Source organism: Catharus ustulatus, chromosome 1, assembly GCF_009819885.2.
Source record: "Catharus ustulatus isolate bCatUst1 chromosome 1, bCatUst1.pri.v2, whole genome shotgun sequence".
Classification (NCBI taxonomy): Eukaryota; Metazoa; Chordata; class Aves; order Passeriformes; family Turdidae; genus Catharus; species Catharus ustulatus.
Window position 1 is genome coordinate 56,272,677 of NC_046221.1, and position 18,610 is coordinate 56,291,286.

Consider the following 18,610-nt stretch of genomic DNA (forward strand, 5'->3'; position numbering starts at 1 on the left):
AGACCTACCTATCAAACAGCATAATGGTTTGTGATGCTGATTCTCTTTAAAGGCAAACATGCCTGGTTTTGGTGTTACTATTTCTTTAAGTTCCTCAGGAATTCATGCATGCAAACGTGATTTGATGAGCTTACAGAGCTGTGAACTGCTAATTCAGTTGTGCTCCAGGCTCTTCTTCAGGTGAGAGGAGTGAAAAGATTTGGGCTAAGCTTTCAAACAGTCTTTAGAGTGACTCTCTTGTTTCATTCAGGTATTAGGCAAGGAGAGCTGAAGTAATGAGAAGTCATCATGGAGGCGCAGTCCCATAGCTCTACCACAACTGAGAAGAAAAAAGTGGAGAATTCCATCGTGAAATGCTCCAGTCGAACAGATGTCAGTGAGAAAGCTGTTGCCTCCAGCACAACTTCCAATGGTGAGTAACAGCAGGGATTTACTAGCAGCCAAACCTACAGTAATTTTATGTTCACTGCATTCCTTGTGAATTGAGCATTTGCACCTGGATCAGTGTTTGTTCTACAGAAAGGCTAAAGAAAACGAGTGGAGGAGGGGTGGTGGTGGTGGAAGGTGGTAGGATACAATAAGGCCTGTTTTAGCGTCAGGCAGAGCCTCCTTCTTCCAGATGTTCTAATTTGAGATGTAAACGTGCTAAGTTATTTATTATAGGAAGTTCCTGGTTTTGGCATTTTGGAAATTGTCTTGATTAGCCTGGCAGGGCCTGCAAGTGCTTTGCATTTGGCCATTGAAATCTCTTACACCAGTTAGGTAATTAGTTATTACTATAGAGACAGAAGTAGGTCTGTCAAAATTAATGGCAAAGGGTTCTTTTTCTTTTCTTTTACAAATAAACTTCCTTCTTACAAAGGGGGGGTTCCACCTTCCCAAAGTTTCTTAATGCCCGGAACAAAGCATCAAGCTAAGTGTGTATCCTCTGGTGGATTCATTTCAAAGTTGTGAATGTACAGCTTGCAGATTTGCAAAACTGGAGTAGTTTGCTTAATTCTCTCCAGAGATTATATCTCAGTAGACAGTTTTACATATTCCCTGCCTCTCAGAAGAGTGTGAGCTAATCCCAGCCCTAGACTTTTTCATTGTTTGTTGTAAGAGGGCTGAGCGTATTGGTTACTACTAGTGCAAAACTCCTGTTGCATTAGGAAAGAAAATTGCTTAGAATGGTGTGGGCAGAGTTTAGACCTATGGATTTTGGATAGTTGCTGATTATCTGCCGTTTTTTTACAAATCAGTCTAGTAGTGGCTAAAAACAGAAAATGCCTTTCTGTATATTTTGTGGTCCTGGTGTATTTCTGGAAAAACATTTTCTGTTCACATTTTCTGCTTCCATCATGCTCACTTATCTGTGCTTGTGGTCCAGGACAGGTTCTCACTTTGATATCCTGAATAAAGTTTTCTGCTTTCTCGAAGAAACAGGTTATGTCCCACTAAACTGCAGGAGAAAATACATGAATCCTATGGCCATACTAGAGGGGAATCTCCATGGGTCAGTAAAAATTAGATGGGACATGTCCATCCAGTATCCTTCTGTGTGACTGGACTTCAGATTCAAAGCAAACTCAACACCTGCTGACCTACTAGATGGAATTGATCCCCATGAGAGTATAAAAACCCTTGAACCACTATGGAAAATGTTGCATCAGTTTTCTAAGGCATTTGAAATTAGATCCTCAGCTGGTGTAAGTCAGCAGAGATCTGTTGCTGTCAATAGAATTACAGTGGTTCACATTAGCTGAAGAGGTCCCCATTGTATTTTTTTTTCAATCGATAATAGGATTTTCCACATTCGTCCAACTTCTCAAACAGATGCACAGTTAAACACATATGCATATTCTTTGATGTGTCAGGGGTTTGTACTCAAACATTCATCTCTTGACTGTTTGGGTTAGCTTGAATGTTACTGGTAAACATTCAGATTTAGAGGGCTAAAATGAAAGCCTTGAAGATGTTTTTGCCTAATTCTGACACTGATCTACCCTATGGTAAAGTAATTTTCTTTCTTTAATGCTGCACCTATGGGGAGTATTACTGCATGGCAGGGTCATCAAACTCCCAAGATCTGGAAAGACTTAAAGTCTAATGAATGACTACAAACTTGTGTCACTGGAATTATCTCCTACTAATGGAAGGAGATGCTAATGTAGTACACGGCCTGGGGCCCAAGGCTTCTTTTTCTTAAGACAATGACAGTTAACTTTGTTTTCAGTGGGTAAGTGTAGGCCTTGTTAGTCTTTGTATTTAAGGAAGTCACTAGGATCTCCAAGGTTTGGGTTTCTAATCTACCTTCACGCATAACAGAGACACAAGGGCTTTCCAGAGATGCAGAGCTGGGCTTCAAAGGGATAAAACATTTGAGTCCTTCTTTGATATGAAAAGTTTCCTCTTAGTCTAGAGACTTCATGGAGCATGTACCAAAACAAATACTAGTACTAAAACTTCAGGAACGTAAATGTAAGTTTTATTCTTGCAGTGTTTTAAAAGTTATGCTTCTTGCAAATGTGATTGTCATGATAATGAATTTTGGTTACAGGGACAATTTGCATAAAAGCTGGAGCTTGCATCGCATTTGCATCTTTTGTTCTTTAATGCTGGAATGAGTTTTACTACAGGAACATCATCAATTGCTATAAGACACCACTCCTACAAAACATGCAACTTTTGTCGATTCAGTGCCTTTTTTTTTTTGTAAAGGGCTGTGGTAATGTTAAATGATGTGATTTGCATTTCAATACTCTGCTAAACAAGGTAAGGTACCCTTAAAAATAACAAAAGGACAGAATGATCCCTGCTATTCTTCTCAGAAGACTGGTGTCATTGCAGAGCAACATCTGTCTGTGTCATACAAATGTCACCTCATAATCATGTCTAATATCAGTGCTTCTGTCCTTCTGGACAACTCATGAATTAACAAAGTTTACAGGGTAAAGTTTTGTTGATACCTGTCTGAGGTGTGATGTACAGACTAGTGTTTTTCAGTAGCTCTGCTGTCTTCTGAAAGTCAGAACTTGGATCATAAACAGATGGAAAGCTGCTAGTTACAGCTTTTATGCACAGCATACAGTCACGAAGAAACAAAGAAAATGCCATTATTTCAACAGCTCCCAGAAATAATGACACACCCAGGAGCAGGATCTATGTTAATATGGCTATTGAGTGTGGAAAACTTTTAAATCCTATGTTGTGCAGACTGTGTATTGAAGAGTGTGGTGTAAATCTAGATGCAAAGGAAAGAAAGTGGAAAGGTGACCTGGAAGGGGAGCTCACATGTTAACCTGAGCAGTTCAGTAGAAGTTCTGAGGCTCAGACTAAGGGTGCCTTTTGGAAGGCACCAGCTGCACTGTAGTCTCAAGCCCTGAGCAGGCATGGGCCGCAGTTTACACATTAGCCACTTCTGCTGAGTTCCTGTCATCACTTAATAGCCATAAAGATTTCTCCTGCACTCACCTGACTACAAACTGTGTATTGCTGAGATGCTTGTGATGTGTTGGATACAGATCTGCCAGCATTTCCATTATAAACACCTAAATTTCAGGATTTATAACTTAGCCATTAAAATTTGCTCCAGGAGAAAACATGAGTTGGAGCAAATTAAAACTTCTTTTAAAATACATATCATCAAAAAATTTGAAAAATTATCGTAATTTGTAATAACTACAATGTAATAAGGAAATGTAATGAGAAAAATCTTTGGTGCACTTTAATTCCCAGTGGAACCACTCTTGCTATGTTTTGAATTCACTTTTGCAAGCTTTTGGGTTTTTTCTTGTGTTTCATTTTGTGTGTCTCAAACAAACTGCATGCAGTTTACTACGATGCATTCCTTTACAAGTTGTTCCTTTTCATCCTTTGTTTGGCTGCTATATTTACTGCTAGGCTAATATCCAGGGGGATAAAAACTGCTAAAGAGAGCTTCTAATGGAGATGTTAATTCACAAAAGGCTGTATGATTAAAAAAGTTTGTGCTAGTGCATGAAGTAAGTTTAGTTTTGTGTATGATGGGATTTGATAACCTCAGGGTGATCTGCTTCAGCAAGGTAATAACAACAACAACAAACACATCACGTTTATGTCATGGCTGTGCCACTCATGTTACACTGGAGTAGAGGCCAGTGCCCTGGACCACCTTGATGAGATGATGTGTTGTCAGCTCTTATCTTCTCATGTGCACATTCGCGCCACTTTTCTGGAAACAAAGCACGCTGTTCCTTACCATGCCAGAGCATGGATTTAGGTCGTTCTGAAGGTTGCTACATGCACAAGCAGGTTTCTATCAAGCTGTGCAAAGAATGGCTTTCTTAGGGATGGTATGCATTGATAGACTCATTAACATTACTTCTGGGCTCCCATTGGAGAGCCTTTGTCTGGTGTTACAGGTCACAAAACCTGACTTGTTAGACTTCTGGTGGATAATACAGTACCTCCTGCAATTCCAAGTAATTCCAGGGTTAGAAAAAAATCATCAAATGAGTGCTGGAAATGTTGCAGGAGTCTGCCCAGTGGCTTGTCTTGCTGCATTGTGATAAATGCCTCTGTGGAGGCTTATTCTCCACCACTGCTCCTGCTGCTCCTAGGCCCCTGTGCCTCTCAGCCTGATGGGTGAGCTGACACCAGGAGCACACCAAGTCCGTGTGTCAGGCTGAGTGCTGCAGTGCTGCAGCAGGAATCTGCTTGCTGCCATGCCCTGCCTGTGCAGCTGTGTTGTCTGCACTGGTGCAGTGCTCTACTGCTGCTCCAGCACCAGGAGCTGCCAGCCTTCCTGGGCATTGCAGTAAAGTCATGAACTCCAGTCTGGTGAACTTAAGCCAATGCCTTGCTTTAGCCACGGGGCTAGTTCTGTTTGCCCTAATAATGTGGGTATTTGCATGCTTACAATTAGGCAGTGGCGTTAATGCTTTACCAGGCTGGCTGCTTTGTAGGTGAATTGGATTTATTGTTAGGCTACTTCTTTAGAGGCATTTTTTAAAAAAACCCATACTAACTTAACACACAGACTTCAACTCAATGCCATTTGTTTTTTTTCACTTAATCTGTACCATAGAGATAATTAATTTTTTGCCTTAATTTCAGAAAAGTAGAGAGAATTTCTGTAAGGACTGAACTGATGCTTGTACAAGGCAAGACTGCACTTCACAGCATTGCTTGGAGAACATTAGGAAATTGTGATGCTGTATTCAAACCTGATTTATTTACTATTTGGCTTGTGAATTTTGTTGGTGACTAGAGTGCTTTCCTCTTTTGAACATTTTGGCTCAAAACTGATATTTTTAATGTTGCATTAAAACAATGCAGTTATTGTATAGGAACTCCTTCAATGTCTAACAGGCAAGCACTTATTTTCAGTTTGATATGTTTTGTCTCGTTTTTGACCCATGAGCTTGTTTCAGTGTAATCTGATATTTCTTATTAACCTATTACTCTGCCTTTAAAAAAGCTAATTATAAACGTATGTAGGTTGTGGACTTGACTACCTTTATCAGAATCAGATAGTTATTGAGAACATACTTTAAAGTGATAGAAAGCAGAAATTATTATCTTAATGATGATGTAACTTAAAACCAAGCTTGATAGATGAATAAAAGAGGAAGTTCATGCGTTCACTTTGATTCTTTCGGAAGAAGAACCAGCTTCGTCTAGGTCTCTTTTTCTTCCTTCTTCCTAGTGCTTCCAGGGTTGATTGAAGCAAGTATTCAGCAGTCTGCAACCCCATAAGAATCACATTTCGTGTTTAAACTTTAAGTTGGTTGCTTGTCCTGCTGCCTGCTTTCAAGCCTCACCATAAAATAGGTGTTAATCATAATACCCATTCTTAGCCCCCTCGTTGGACTGATGTGCTCAGGGTCCTGTTGAGAGGTCAGGGTTCAAAAGAGGTTGTTAGGTATCAAGAAACATTGCCTGTACTATTTTAGCGACTTGCAAATTGAGCCCTGAATTGATTATATGAGACCTAATTCTACGAAGTTATCAGGAGATGCCATCCTCTTCCCCTGAAATCAAAGGGGATGGAGGGGCCCTCTTCACTTCTCATTTCCAGATCAAGGAGGAAACAACATCCTGTAGTTTTAGATGCTGGAAATGATAATTTCAGTGTACATGTTTTCTGACAAATTCCTCTTTCAGCAAGGCAGATACTGGAAATAATCCCTATCTACAAGTGGTATAGAGCAGCATGAAAGTTAAGGGTAGACTGGCTACATGTGGTAGCCCAGAAAAACAATGGCAAAGACCTGAACTTGTAAGATTTTTTTGTAGTCTTCTGTTCTAATATTTGTGGCCAAGTTGTAAGAGGATAAACTTACAAGAAGGTACTTTTCCCAGGGGAGAATAGGCTGCCTTGGTGCTTGGGAGTATTGGAAAGGAAGGTATTGGAGGTTGTAATTAAATGGGGACTCATGTCTTGGTGTATTGTAATCTGATGTGAGTAGCTGATTAAATACATGTTCTTGTGGAGTAATGCACCCATGGTCCTTTATGCTTACTAACAAAATTTCAGTCATCAAGTTATGGCTTATTGTAGACTGTAATAACTCATTCTGCCTGATGCTATTTTCTAGTGTTGTTCCTCAGTGAGCCACCCCTACACATACTCCACTCTAAACCGTGTGATCTGCAAGTGCAATACAGTATTGCTTCATTAATTCTGCTGAGATTTCCCTCGTTTTTTCCCCCCTTCTCTCCCCTCCCTGCAGTGGTTAATAGCATAAGGGATATTAAATGTCAATCCTCCTGTATCCCTTTGCAAGTTCCAGAAAGAGATGATTGAGTGGCTTATCCCTGCAATCACTGTAATCAGTAAGTAATGACTTAACATCCTGCTGGATAACACAAGGTGGAATCAGGAGAAAACATTAGTTAACAGCAGAAGCTTGACACCTGTTCAAGGTGCAGGCTAAATTTAGGAAATTTTATACTGGGGAGGTTTTTTTCCTGAAAAACAAAACAAAAAAAAAAAGACTCAACCCTAAAACACCCAAGCAGCCATATTAAAATTGTACCTGGGATTTGACACAGAAGTGATAATAATAAAAGGATTTAACCTGTATCTCTGCAGTATGGTACCATGGTATGATGCTCTGTATCTAGTCCTTTGCAGGAGTCTAGTGTCAGTCAGAACTCAAAAAATTCAGCCATTACAGCCCACTGGTGAGGAAGAAGCAACCAAGAGGTTTGATTTTTAGAATAAAAAGGGCTGCTGGCAGCTGAAATTTCAATGATATTGTTAGCCTTCCAAAAAACTCATTGCCATCAACTGCTGGTCTCAGGGGAAGATACCCTGAAAGAGAATGGCCCCCTAGAAATCTTGGACTGCTGTGCCAGCCCATGCCACTGAAGTAGGGAGCAGTAGGGCGGCAGCACTACTGCTCCTAATGATGGCATCTTCCTCCTAGCTGCTGGAAATGGGTGTCCACAAACAAATGGGTGCCAGACTGCTTGGGAAGATTGGAAGGGCACTTTAAAAATTAAGGCAGAAAACTTCTGGATCCAGGATCCCAAAAAAGAGAATCAGTAAGTGAAGGAGCTAGGCAGAGCAGATCATCTTCTTTAAATAAATAAAAAAGAATTTTTAAGAATCCTTCTAATTGACTTAAAGCTAGGCAACCCTTCTGGCAGGCGCAGTATTTGGCTTTATGATCTGAACTGTGTAAATTAAAGCAGTTGAAGTAATTAAATTACTTAACAGGTTTTCAAATGGCATTCGTCTTTTCTCTGCTAGATGTTTTTTATTTCATATCTGTCTCCAGTTAAAAGGAAATAATCAGGAATCAGTGTTGCATTTGATTATGTCCCTGCTCTGTATGTTTCTATTTACTTCTCCCCGCCCTTCCTTTTTATTCTTCTTTTGCAGAGGAATCAAAACTTCAGCTTCTGCTTACATAGAAATTATTACTAAAGACATATGTCAATAAGTGGGAGAAGTGAGCTAAGGGTATAGTCTGTGATTATGTAAAGAAGGTTCCATATTAAAACTACATTTCTGTATTCTTTCCAAGCCATATCTCATTATTTTGGGGTGAGAGTGGAAGAAGAGGGAGATGCATTCTTTTGACATCCCAACCAAAAGGGAACAAAATGGATTTTTAGTGTGTTGTTATCTTATTTCCCATTAGAAGTGTTTGCCTTTTATGTATACTGCAAATGGTCACAATTTAATTTGCAGATTCTATTTTACTTATAAGGCTGGCAATTGAGAAAAAATATTTGCTTGTAAATATGATCTGGACCTACTGATAAATGCATACTTCAAGTGTGCAGAGGCACTTTGAGAAATAGAAGTACACAAGAAATACTGGGTTTTGTGCAGACCATTTTAAAATTTGGCTTATAAGACATTAAGTGTCAGATTATCAAAAAGCAGGTGCTCATCTTGTGCCTGCAGTCAACTGGAGTCTTGCTACAGAGCAGCACATCCTTTGCACATTCCAGCCACTTAAAATACGCTGTTTTCCATTCATTTAGTATGACTTTTCATGCATGTTCCACATGCAGCCAAGTGGAAACTTAAGTCCCACAAATGCAATAGCTTGAAAAGGCACACCGATGTCCCAAACTAAGGGGATTTTTTTTTTGGTTAAATAGAAGAGGTTTGTATTGATGCACTTTTTCCTAAGATGGGATGATTAATTGCTGAAATTGAAGTTAGGTTTGTAGACCATGTGCTCTCTCTGTGCCCCTGTCCTGTGCTTGCTTTTCTCATCCTTTCCAGTGCAGGGGTTCATACATAACAACAGAGGGTTTTATGTGTGGAAAAGTTCCTTTTGGGCCTGACCAGCAGTGTTTTCCCCTCCTCCTGGTCTCTCATTTTTCTCTCCTTCTTTCTCTCCTTTTTCTTCTCTTTCCTTTTTCTTCTCTCTCTTTTCTTTCCTTTCCTTCCCCCCCTGCCCCTTTCTTTAGTTTTCAGAAAGTTGAGTTCCATCCCAATTATTAAATCTTCGGAGACCATTCCCACATGGTTCTGTAAATGGTAGCTTCATCCTGAGTTCTTTCATCTCTTTTCCTGCTCTCCTGGCTTGACAGTTGAAAAGGTCTGACTGTGCCACACAATGGTTTGATTGGTTTCTCTAGGGGAGGCTTTACCCTGCCTCATCATTCGCCAGGCAGGTGGACCAGAAAGTCTCTTGATTCTTTTGTTGCCTCTCAAAGTCCGAGGTCTTTGACTGAATAAATCCTCCGTCATGGGATAATTTGCTAAAAGGAGACTGAAAGATGTTAGAGAAAAGCCTCAGTACTTGGGTGCTGAATTAATGAAATAACTGGGCCTTGGAGTTTGCAATTGAAAAATCACCAGGAATGCAATGGGTGGAGACAGGCTTCAGAATGCAAGCGCGTTACTTCCCTGTAATAAACTATGAGAGCTTTAAATGATATTACTAAATACGCCGGCTTGCCTGGCCGCCTCCGGTTATTTGCATTTGCAGCCCTGTTCATTTGGCGGGGGAAGCCCGAGCAGAATAAAAGCCGTTTTGGTACAGCGCCTGGTTAGTCATTAGATTATTACGAGGGGCTGGAAAGAATTCCATATGACAGAACTAGGGTTGAGTTAACACAGGACGAAAAGTAATTTACAGATAGGCTGTCCTCAGCCATCTTCGTAGCCCCTGATAAGGTTTCATTTCAGAATGGATAGGCGACATTTCCACTTACGGGCCCATTCTGCGACACCTGTGATAACAGCTTCTGGATCCTAATTGAAATTGGTTTCAAAATGGATTTTCACTTTTCTCTGTCTGTGGAAAATATTGAATGGACTCAGAGCTGCCACAGAGAATCCCAGACCTTGGAAAATGGAGCAAGAAGCCAGGATCATCTTTCATAACTGTGTCGATGATATGACAGTTTTGTTATCTGTCTTATTAATGAAATCATTGATCACCTGATGAGGGAGATAATAAACTACATTTTTGCTGCAGTTCAGGAAACTCAGTTAGATTTTTTTAAAATACAGATGGGGAGAAAACCAAACCAAAACAATGGAGTGAGTGTTTTCAGGTCTATTTTCAACTTTGCTTTTCTTGAAGATTTTTTACATGGAAGAAATCTCCGAGACTATAAAATGTTGACTGCGCCTTGAGGTTATTGAAAGTAAAACAAATCTGATGCTCATGTTAAGATGTACTTTTTTTGTTGTTGTTGTTTTTTTTAACAAAGTTCACTAAGTAAATAACACTTAAGTCCTAGTAAGTGCCATGGAAACTCAGATAAAAGGAGAAACAATGGAGCTCAATTTTAGCTGAAGTGGGATTAGTGATCCAAACTCTCTGAATGCCCTGATGTGGACAAAGGCTGGTGCTAAATTTATTGAATGCTTGCCATGATGCTGGTTCTCCTGAAAATTATTTCTTCTCTAAAAATGGATTTTAAAAGCCTTGTTTCTTAAATCTGCTCACATATTGTGGGAAAATAAGGTGGTTTTTTTCTTTTTTTCCCTTTCCTTTTTTTTTTAAATTTTTTTAGTTTTTTAAATTAATGGACTTGAGGAGATTTTAAAATGCAGGTAAATGTAGTAAACCACCAGTCAGGATAGAATGTATGTGCAGACTTCAAAAATAAAATCTGAAGGGATTTTGTGATGTGTTGTTTCCATGGCTGTTTTTTAATTATTGGGGAAAGAGATAAATCTGTTGTTTGTGCTTGGTTGCTCTGGAATGTACGCTGTATTCCTTAAGGAAGGTGGGAAGGGATAGTTTTTCTGAAGACGGATGCCAGTGACTTCTCATATTTCACTGTGAATTGTATCCTAGGTGTTTCTTCAGTCCCTCCATTGGTGTGGGTCAATCTATACCCCTTTTTAAGCTTGAAAGGGGAACTCTGATCAAAGGCTTGAATGATGTCACTGATCTCTGGTGATTGATTAGGAACAGAAGTTCTGGAGCATTTTGCATATCTTCCTTTACCTTATCGCTTCAAATCCATTAGTGCCTACCCGTTAGGGTAGCTTTCAGTCCTGAGAAAAATAACCTTTGCATGTGTGTAAATACACAGACGTATGTCCTACAGGTATAAATGCATATATAGAGAAAAGGAAAAGTAGTAGTCTGAGATATGAATATATTTTCCTTTAATATAAAAGGAAACAGTTTTTATTGGTCTGTGTCGACACACTATTTGCTAAACTCGTGGGTGTAGTTCTTCTCTGTTCTTCTGCCTCTTCTCTCACAGATTTAAATCCATTGGTCTCTCTCACATTGGGTTTTTGACTGTTTTACTTTCATTTTCTGTAGTTTACCCAGGGAGGAATCATGCCCCTGCTTGTTACTTGTTTTCTATGCCTGGGGTCACGTTAAGATCCACTGTGCATGTCAGTGCCTTAGAGATATTTTTTAAATTGGAGATTGAAAAATAAATATTTTAAATCCTCAGGTTTTTTTCAGAAGGTCAGAGCTAGCCAAAATGTATGTTAAGCTGCTAAGAGAAAAGATCTTTCATTTGTAAAAGAGTAGCAGTCCTCTGAGTCTCAGTGGTATGGGAGGCTGGACAATGGGGTTTACTCGTCTACAGAAGAGTGGTGTGCATGAGCAAGCAGTACAGGATTGAATCTGACCACTGTGGTATGGATGAGGAGGATGGGTGGTGCGAGGCTGGAATCCTTTCCTAAATATCCAGCTTCTAATGGTATATTGTGATTTGAATGAGGACTTAAAAACTCCACACAGACTTTAAGAAGTTGGAGTTAATTAATTATTCTGCTAGATGTAAGTTTTCAGTATGTAGGGTTATGAAAAAATGTGTTATTTTTGTGTATCTCTTTCCCCTTTCTTTTTAGTTAGGTTGACGTTTTGTCTCTCTCTTTCTCTGAAATCTCCTTCTCTCTCTCTTTTGCTGTTGTGCATTTCACACCAGGAGATGACAAGTCTTGTGATTGCAGCAGAGGCAATTGAAAGAAAATAAAAAGAGAGTTCTTTTTCTCTGGTGCTGGCCCATGAACATACCGTAAAAATTGGATTAGACACACCTAGACTTGGGATTGATTGCATCTTGAATGGGAAATTAGAACATCTGAAAAATTCCTTTTTGGATGGAACAGAAGCACAAGAAGGAAAAGTTGGATGGAAACCAGAGAACTGTAAATCACTATTGAAGTTACTTCCTATGGTTTACCATTGGCTGTCAAAGAAAATTGCCTCAGGCTTGTTTATAGCTAATTCCCTCTATAGAAAACTTCAATTTGTGGACTGGCCTCTGAACGGGATTGATAACTCTGTTTATAGACTAGGATGGGTATCTAAAGATAACAGATAATGCAAATGAGCCTTTTTTGATAAACCAGGGAAGCAATTATGGATACAACTTGGTTGATGGATTTCAGAGTGCTTTTTCACAGATTATAGATTTTATTTCTTTTTTTGCATTATAGTTTTCTTAGCAGTGTTAGAAAAACAAAATCAAAGTCATTCGAATAGAGCTAGAAAGATGGAGTGGTTGATATAACCAGCTTTCCTACCACTTGTAAACATAGTGAATCAGATTAAGAAAATAAACAGGCAGTCCTCAGCCTTCTCTGGGAGAAATATGATTTGATAAAAATGTGTGTTTAATATTCAATTTATGGTTTCATTTGAAGTGTGTGAACCTAGATGTCCCATGGGAGTTTACAGCCCATTCCAACTGCAACTCAGATAAAATGCTCCTCATAAACTGTCTTCCTGCTTTTTTTTTTTTTTTTTAAATTTGTATTTCTGCTGAAGAGGAGGAGGGTGGAGGCTAGACTCTGCCAGTTGCTGGAGGCTCCCTGGGGTGCTCAGCATCTGTGATGAGCCCTTAAGTGTGGACTAGTTTCAGTGCTGACTGCACAACATAGTGATGCAGAGTGGGCTCACTCAGGAGATGGCGGCACTGTATGTTGTGTTTCTCAACTCAGTGGATTTTCCCATTGGAAGTGTCTGGGAATCCTCAGCTTCTCACAGCCAGGATCTCTCCGTGGTTGGGGATTGCATCTGCCAGAGGGAGGTTTGGTATTCTCTCCCCACCTCAGGTTTTTTGCTTAACTTGTTGGTAGTTCAAGCTTCCCTGAGTTACAGGTGTTGTCACTGGTGAGGAGCCTGTGCTTTCCTTACCCTTTTTTTGGGGTTCTTGGGGCTGCTCCAAGCTGCCTGCACCCTGCAAGTCAGGGAAATCCATCCCTTTCTGGGGTGAGGGTTGAAAACATGCAGTATGACTTGCAGGATTCAACAGTGAGACAGGGATGAGACAAAATTAACTCCATAAAAGGTGTCTGTAAGATGTGCTTGTAGTTGTAATTTCATATTGTTCTTTAGTGGTGAGATAGAGTTTTATTTAATTTCAGGCTGAAGTTACAACTTACTGAAATATTGAAAAGATTTTTAGCAACTTTAACTAGTCCAGGCTTTAAATATTCAGTCTTAAGTATCTCTTTCCAGTCCCTTACTCAAGCCAGTCTGTTAGTTGGTTCCCTTCAGTAAGATATCTGGGCTCCCACTACCCTTGATCACTGAATTATCACATCTCTGAAACTTGAGATAACTTCTCATCAAGCCATCTCAGGACCTCATCCTAGAAACATGTTTCTTTTACAAATGTTCTATTTGAAGGCTCTTCTGCATGATCAGAAAGAAAGGAAAAAATAATACCTTAGTTACCATGCAGTTGTAATAGAATCACTCCTTGTAGTTTGAGCTACTCCAGGTTTCAGAGATTTTAAAAGATCATAACTTGACCTTTCTCATGACGCCAGCTGCCATTGACTTCTGTGGGAGCAGCATGGGAATCCTTTGTTTTAATCCATATTTAAATATTCAGTCACAAAGTGCTATAAAACCTGCTGGTTTTTACAGGCATTTTCAGTGCCTTCATAAAGAGCCACACCTCTCAGTTTTTTCAGCAGAATTAAAAACAGCACAATTTTGCTTAGAGAAATGCCAGACTTGTAACCTGCTTTCTGAACATTATTGTAAACCGCTTTTCTGAAGGTGTATGAATTGTTGTTCAGAGACATTTGGCTGAAGAGTTTGAGCGAATGGACATTAGTACTTTACACCAGGATAGATACCGGATCCCTGTGTCCCTGCCAAAAGAGCAGGGATCTGGAATCACCAACTTAATTTTCAACATTCATTTCAGTCTAAGTCAGTGCCAAGTTTTCTAAAGTATTGGTCAAAGAAAAATATAAATAGTAGTTTTTATTTTGTATTTTCAATTCAAGGTGCATCAGCATCTTCTGACAGTCACCCTGAGCTTACAATATGTGTTCCAAGACACCATTTTGTTTGCTGGTATGGTAGAGGATAATGTTGCATATAAAAGAGTGGAAATAATTTTAAAAGTCTTGTCCTCAGCTTTGAACATTTTCTTTTGATTGTTCAGAGAATAGGAGGTAGATTCATTTTGCTGTTTAAATTCCCAAAGACCTTTTTCTTCATCCATCGAACTTAAATCAGAATTTAAGGCTTGCATATATTTTCTTTTGCACCAAGAAATTATTTTTTTCCTCTGAGAAATAACCTTAGTATGAATGATACCAAAATATCTCAAGTAATAAAATATTTCAAGGGATTGTAATTATTGCTACATTTATCTTCAAGGCTCAAGGAGATGCTAAAAATAAACCTACTCTTAAAAAAATAATAATTATGTCTATAAGTGAATAAGAACCTTGGGCAAAGATATCAAAAGTTTCACCAGGTATTTAAAGAGTAAAGGAAGGAAAGAAGAGGAAAAGAAAAACAAAGAAAAAGAAAGAAAAGAAAGAAAAAAAGAAAGAAAGAAAAAAAGAAAGAACAAGCTCTCTGCTCCTCCATGGTGCTTTCATTTCAGCAGACTTCAGGTGAATTTTTTGGTTGTCGTGTTGGACTTTGACCCTGTCAAAAATCAGTATTTTAGCATTGTTAGATGCAAGTCATAGTTAATGGAACCAGTACTTTAATGGCAGGAATGTAACATCTTATAGGTAGGCGCGGAATAATTTATATAAAAAAACTTAATTTTACTAATAGGTGAATCTGAGAAAAATACCGCATTTCAGACTTCTTAATTATGGGGGAAATGTTGCCTTTAGACAGAGATCTTAGACATGAAGGAAGAGAGCAGAGCTTTTTGTTTGCGAACACAATTTGGGCTACTGTTTTTGTACTTGTATTTGCACAGACATACTGTGCTAGATTTCGCTTGCCCTTCCTAGGCTCTTCACTTCTTTGGGAGGTGAGGACAGAACCTCCACCTAACAAAAGAACGGTTCAGGTTGGCACAACATTTTCTGCTGGCTTTTTGACATCCTAGAGAAACCAGACTCACTGACCAGGCCTCTGTGCAAGTGGAACTGTGCCCTGAGCATGTGCTCGGCAGGGATGTCGTGGGCATCCCTTATATCTGCAAAGTCTCAGGCGTGGTCTGGCTGCACACAGTATGTCCTTGTACAGATGCTTCTGGATTTCCAGAAGTCTTGGCTGCTGTGAAAACCAAATCCTTGGCAGTCTGGTAGTGGAAGTCCCCTGTGCAGCAGTATTGAACTTATTTTATTGTGGAATATACCTAAACAATGAGAAAATTAGAGGAGTCTAAGTAAAACCCTTTATTATGTTGGGCTTATATTTTGTTTAGCAATAAAGAGAACAGTAAAATTGCTTTTCCTAGGTTCTGCTGTAGGAGTTGCAGAAGGCACTGTGTGTACGTTGTAGGCTATCAAGCTGTAGTTGAAAGAGAGAGCATTCAGAACTTAGCAACAGTCAATTCTTCAAAATGTAAAGAGTCCTTGAAGTTAGTGGATGTTAACTAGAGTAAACATAAGCCATGAAGAGGTATGAAATGATCTCACTGAAAATCTCTTTCCCAGCTTTATGTCCCTTCAGTTTATAGACTTTTCTTTTATTTTTTTGGAGTTCAGACAGAATCAGTCTTCAACCTGAAAAATGAGATATAAAAATAAAAATGTTTAATAAAAATAAAGATGTTGCAAACTCTGACTGTCTCCTTCAACTGTTCCCTTCTAGGGATAGGTCTGTCCAGTCTCAGTTTTCTCTTTAGTGGTCAGCAAAGTCTGTGAACTTGGCTGACATGACTGCCATCATGTGATCCTAGTAGACTTCAAGAAATGGTATGGAAAGGGAGAGGTAAAGGGCGATAGAAAGGGACAAGAAGATTCCACTTAGAAATTAACAGCACTTTCATAAAAAAAAACACAAAGAAAGAACCCTTTTTTCCTTTCTTTTTTTTTTTTTTAATTTGGAATGTGGCACAATATTTCTGTGTTTTTAAAAAACACTCAGCTTCTATCCATAAACACGTATTTCTTCTTGTTAAGTGCTGAAAATGCTTTTGAGTGTCTTAAACTGAAAGAGACCATGAAAGTGTGTGAAGAGAGGAAGATGTTTTACCTTTCAGTGTTTTAAGAAATAAAAATTAGCAAACACTAATAGGTGTCTGTTCTTTTCTATTTATTAAAATGCATGGGATGTGGATCAAATGACTTTATTCAGCAGTTAGCTTTTCCAGCTACCTTGAAATGGGAGACTGGCCGGCAGTTGGATAAATTTTCTGGAAAGTTGCCCAGTTTCACTGCTGGTTATATAAGCTTGCCTGTATCCTCTGGGGAAGACTATTTTGTAACTCATTATATCAGGATATAGGCAGTGTTCCTATGTTCCCTTTAGCTCCAGGATGACAGAAGTAGATGAGTGGTAGTGGTGGTGGTGATGATGATGATGGCTGTTTCTCTGTCTCCTTTCTGGGGTTAATGAAAGGCAGTCATTAGAAACCTTAGCCAAATCTCTCTACTTCACTATCATCTGAAAATAACATGCAGTGTACATTACTCGCAATAAGCAGTTATGGTTGAGTTATACATTATTTTGCAATTGCCATGGTTTTTGGAATTGCCTAAATGATAATTAGACTTGTTTTGGATAATTAAGGATGTGTGACTGCCTTATTAGACAGCCTTGTTGTATTTCAAGAAACAAGTCACCACAGCTTGTTTATATGATGGTATTTTATCTCTGTAGATGTTTGTTCAACTCTTGGCTCTGCTGCAGTTAAGATGGGATTTGAAGCCTTGTCCTTACTTCATTGGATTGCTGTTGATGTCAAATGGAAATTAGTGAGCTTCACATTTGGGACCAGTATTAAGTCCATTAGTGCAGATGAGACAGCTGGAATCTCTAAGCACTGCAAACTGCATCTTCTTGTCTTTGCCATGGTGGTAGCACTGGGAAGTACCTGTTTGTGGAGGCAGAACCCTTTCTTTTATGAGTGCACATTTCATTCTGGAGCCTGGAAATGAGCACTTTGGGTGCAGCTATATATGTTCTAATTTACCACTTCATTCTTCTGTTTGGGTTATTTCATGCAGAAGCATGAAGTCATGCTCAAAATTCTGTGCCCGTAGGGAACAAGCTAGCTTCATTATCTACTGGCCTTATTTTATATCAAGAATTGCCCTCAGCTTGGCAATAAACCTTTGCTATTGGTACTAAATCTGATGATGCTAGTTATTTGCATTTTACAGTTCTCATTGAGGGTTGGAATGCTCTGATGACTCTTGAGGAGCTTTGAGTGACAAGGACAATACATCCCAAGACACATTTCAGAACAAAAAGAAACCTGTTAGGATATTTTAGATCCACAGAGTCATTTAACATGAAGGTCCTCTCAGGCAGCCTTGACTGAAGTCCATTAAGCTGAGCAAAGGAAACTTCGTTGTGTACAGCTTTCCAAACTGTCCTAATCTGACCTTTTTGCTGTAAAATTGTATTGAAACAGTGATTGCTTAAAGAACCGGACCTAAAAATCCCAGATCCACATAGTGGCAAATGGTCTTTGGATGCTGATGGGTGTTGCACAGGCTGCTCCCCTGGAGTCATTTATATGTTGTCAGGACTGGGATGTTGCATCCAGGACTGGGATGTTCCATGTAAAATGCCCATCTAGGAAATCGGAAGAGAGTCTCTTGGATTCTTTTCAATGGCAGTTGTAAGAGGAGGTTTCTCTGTCATGATTTACACGGTTCAATGATTTAGAATAAAGTGGCAGGTGTGATTCTGAACATGTGAGTCTGCACTGGCAGAAGCAATCAGTCGTATGGCTTTTGCATATGCTCTTGTAGATACTGTTAAGTCAATATTTACTTCTCAGGGAGTGAATGCCAGAGTTGTTTCTGAGAGCTGCTACTGCTGTATCAATGGAAGAGTTATTTGCTATGTCATCAAGTATCCTACAGTGCAGATTCCTGGTGTTTTGGAAGCATTGTGATTATGAGCTTGTGGACAGTAGCTGGAAACACAAACCGTGTTTCTCAGCAGCTCTGTACAACTAGATCATCTATTTAGAAAATGTTGCACTGTGACTGTCTAATATTTTGCAAAAATTACAGATAACTTGTCAAGTGTTTCTCCTTTAGGGTCTTCAACACCATCAAAGAATGTGTATTCAAGTTGGCATTACTGAACTATTGGTTAGAAGTTTTATTTTTGTTGGGTGAGGGTGATGGGAAAGAGAATTTGGCTAATGACTGCAGGAGCTCTTTTAATTAGTAGGCTTTACATATGGACTGCATTTGTTCTGTGTAAGAGGCCCTCCCAGGAGAAAAGCAGTGAGCTTCACTGAGGATAATAAAGGTCTAATATGAGGTAGGATATGTAAAATGATTCTTTTGTTT

General features: G+C 39.2%; 1 protein-coding gene across 2 annotated transcripts in view; it reads left to right on the plus strand.

Annotated features, from left to right (window-relative positions):
* The window catches only part of GLI3 (GLI family zinc finger 3), a 213,420-nt gene that overhangs the window by 15,184 nt on the left and 179,626 nt on the right, over positions 1–18,610 (plus strand). For both annotated transcript variants that reach the window (XM_033071455.1, XM_033071464.1), the window contains exon 2: positions 251–412. In XM_033071455.1, the coding sequence (XP_032927346.1) occupies positions 289–412 (124 nt within the window). In that variant the 5' untranslated portion in view covers positions 251–288. The remainder of the gene's footprint in view (positions 1–250; positions 413–18,610) is intronic.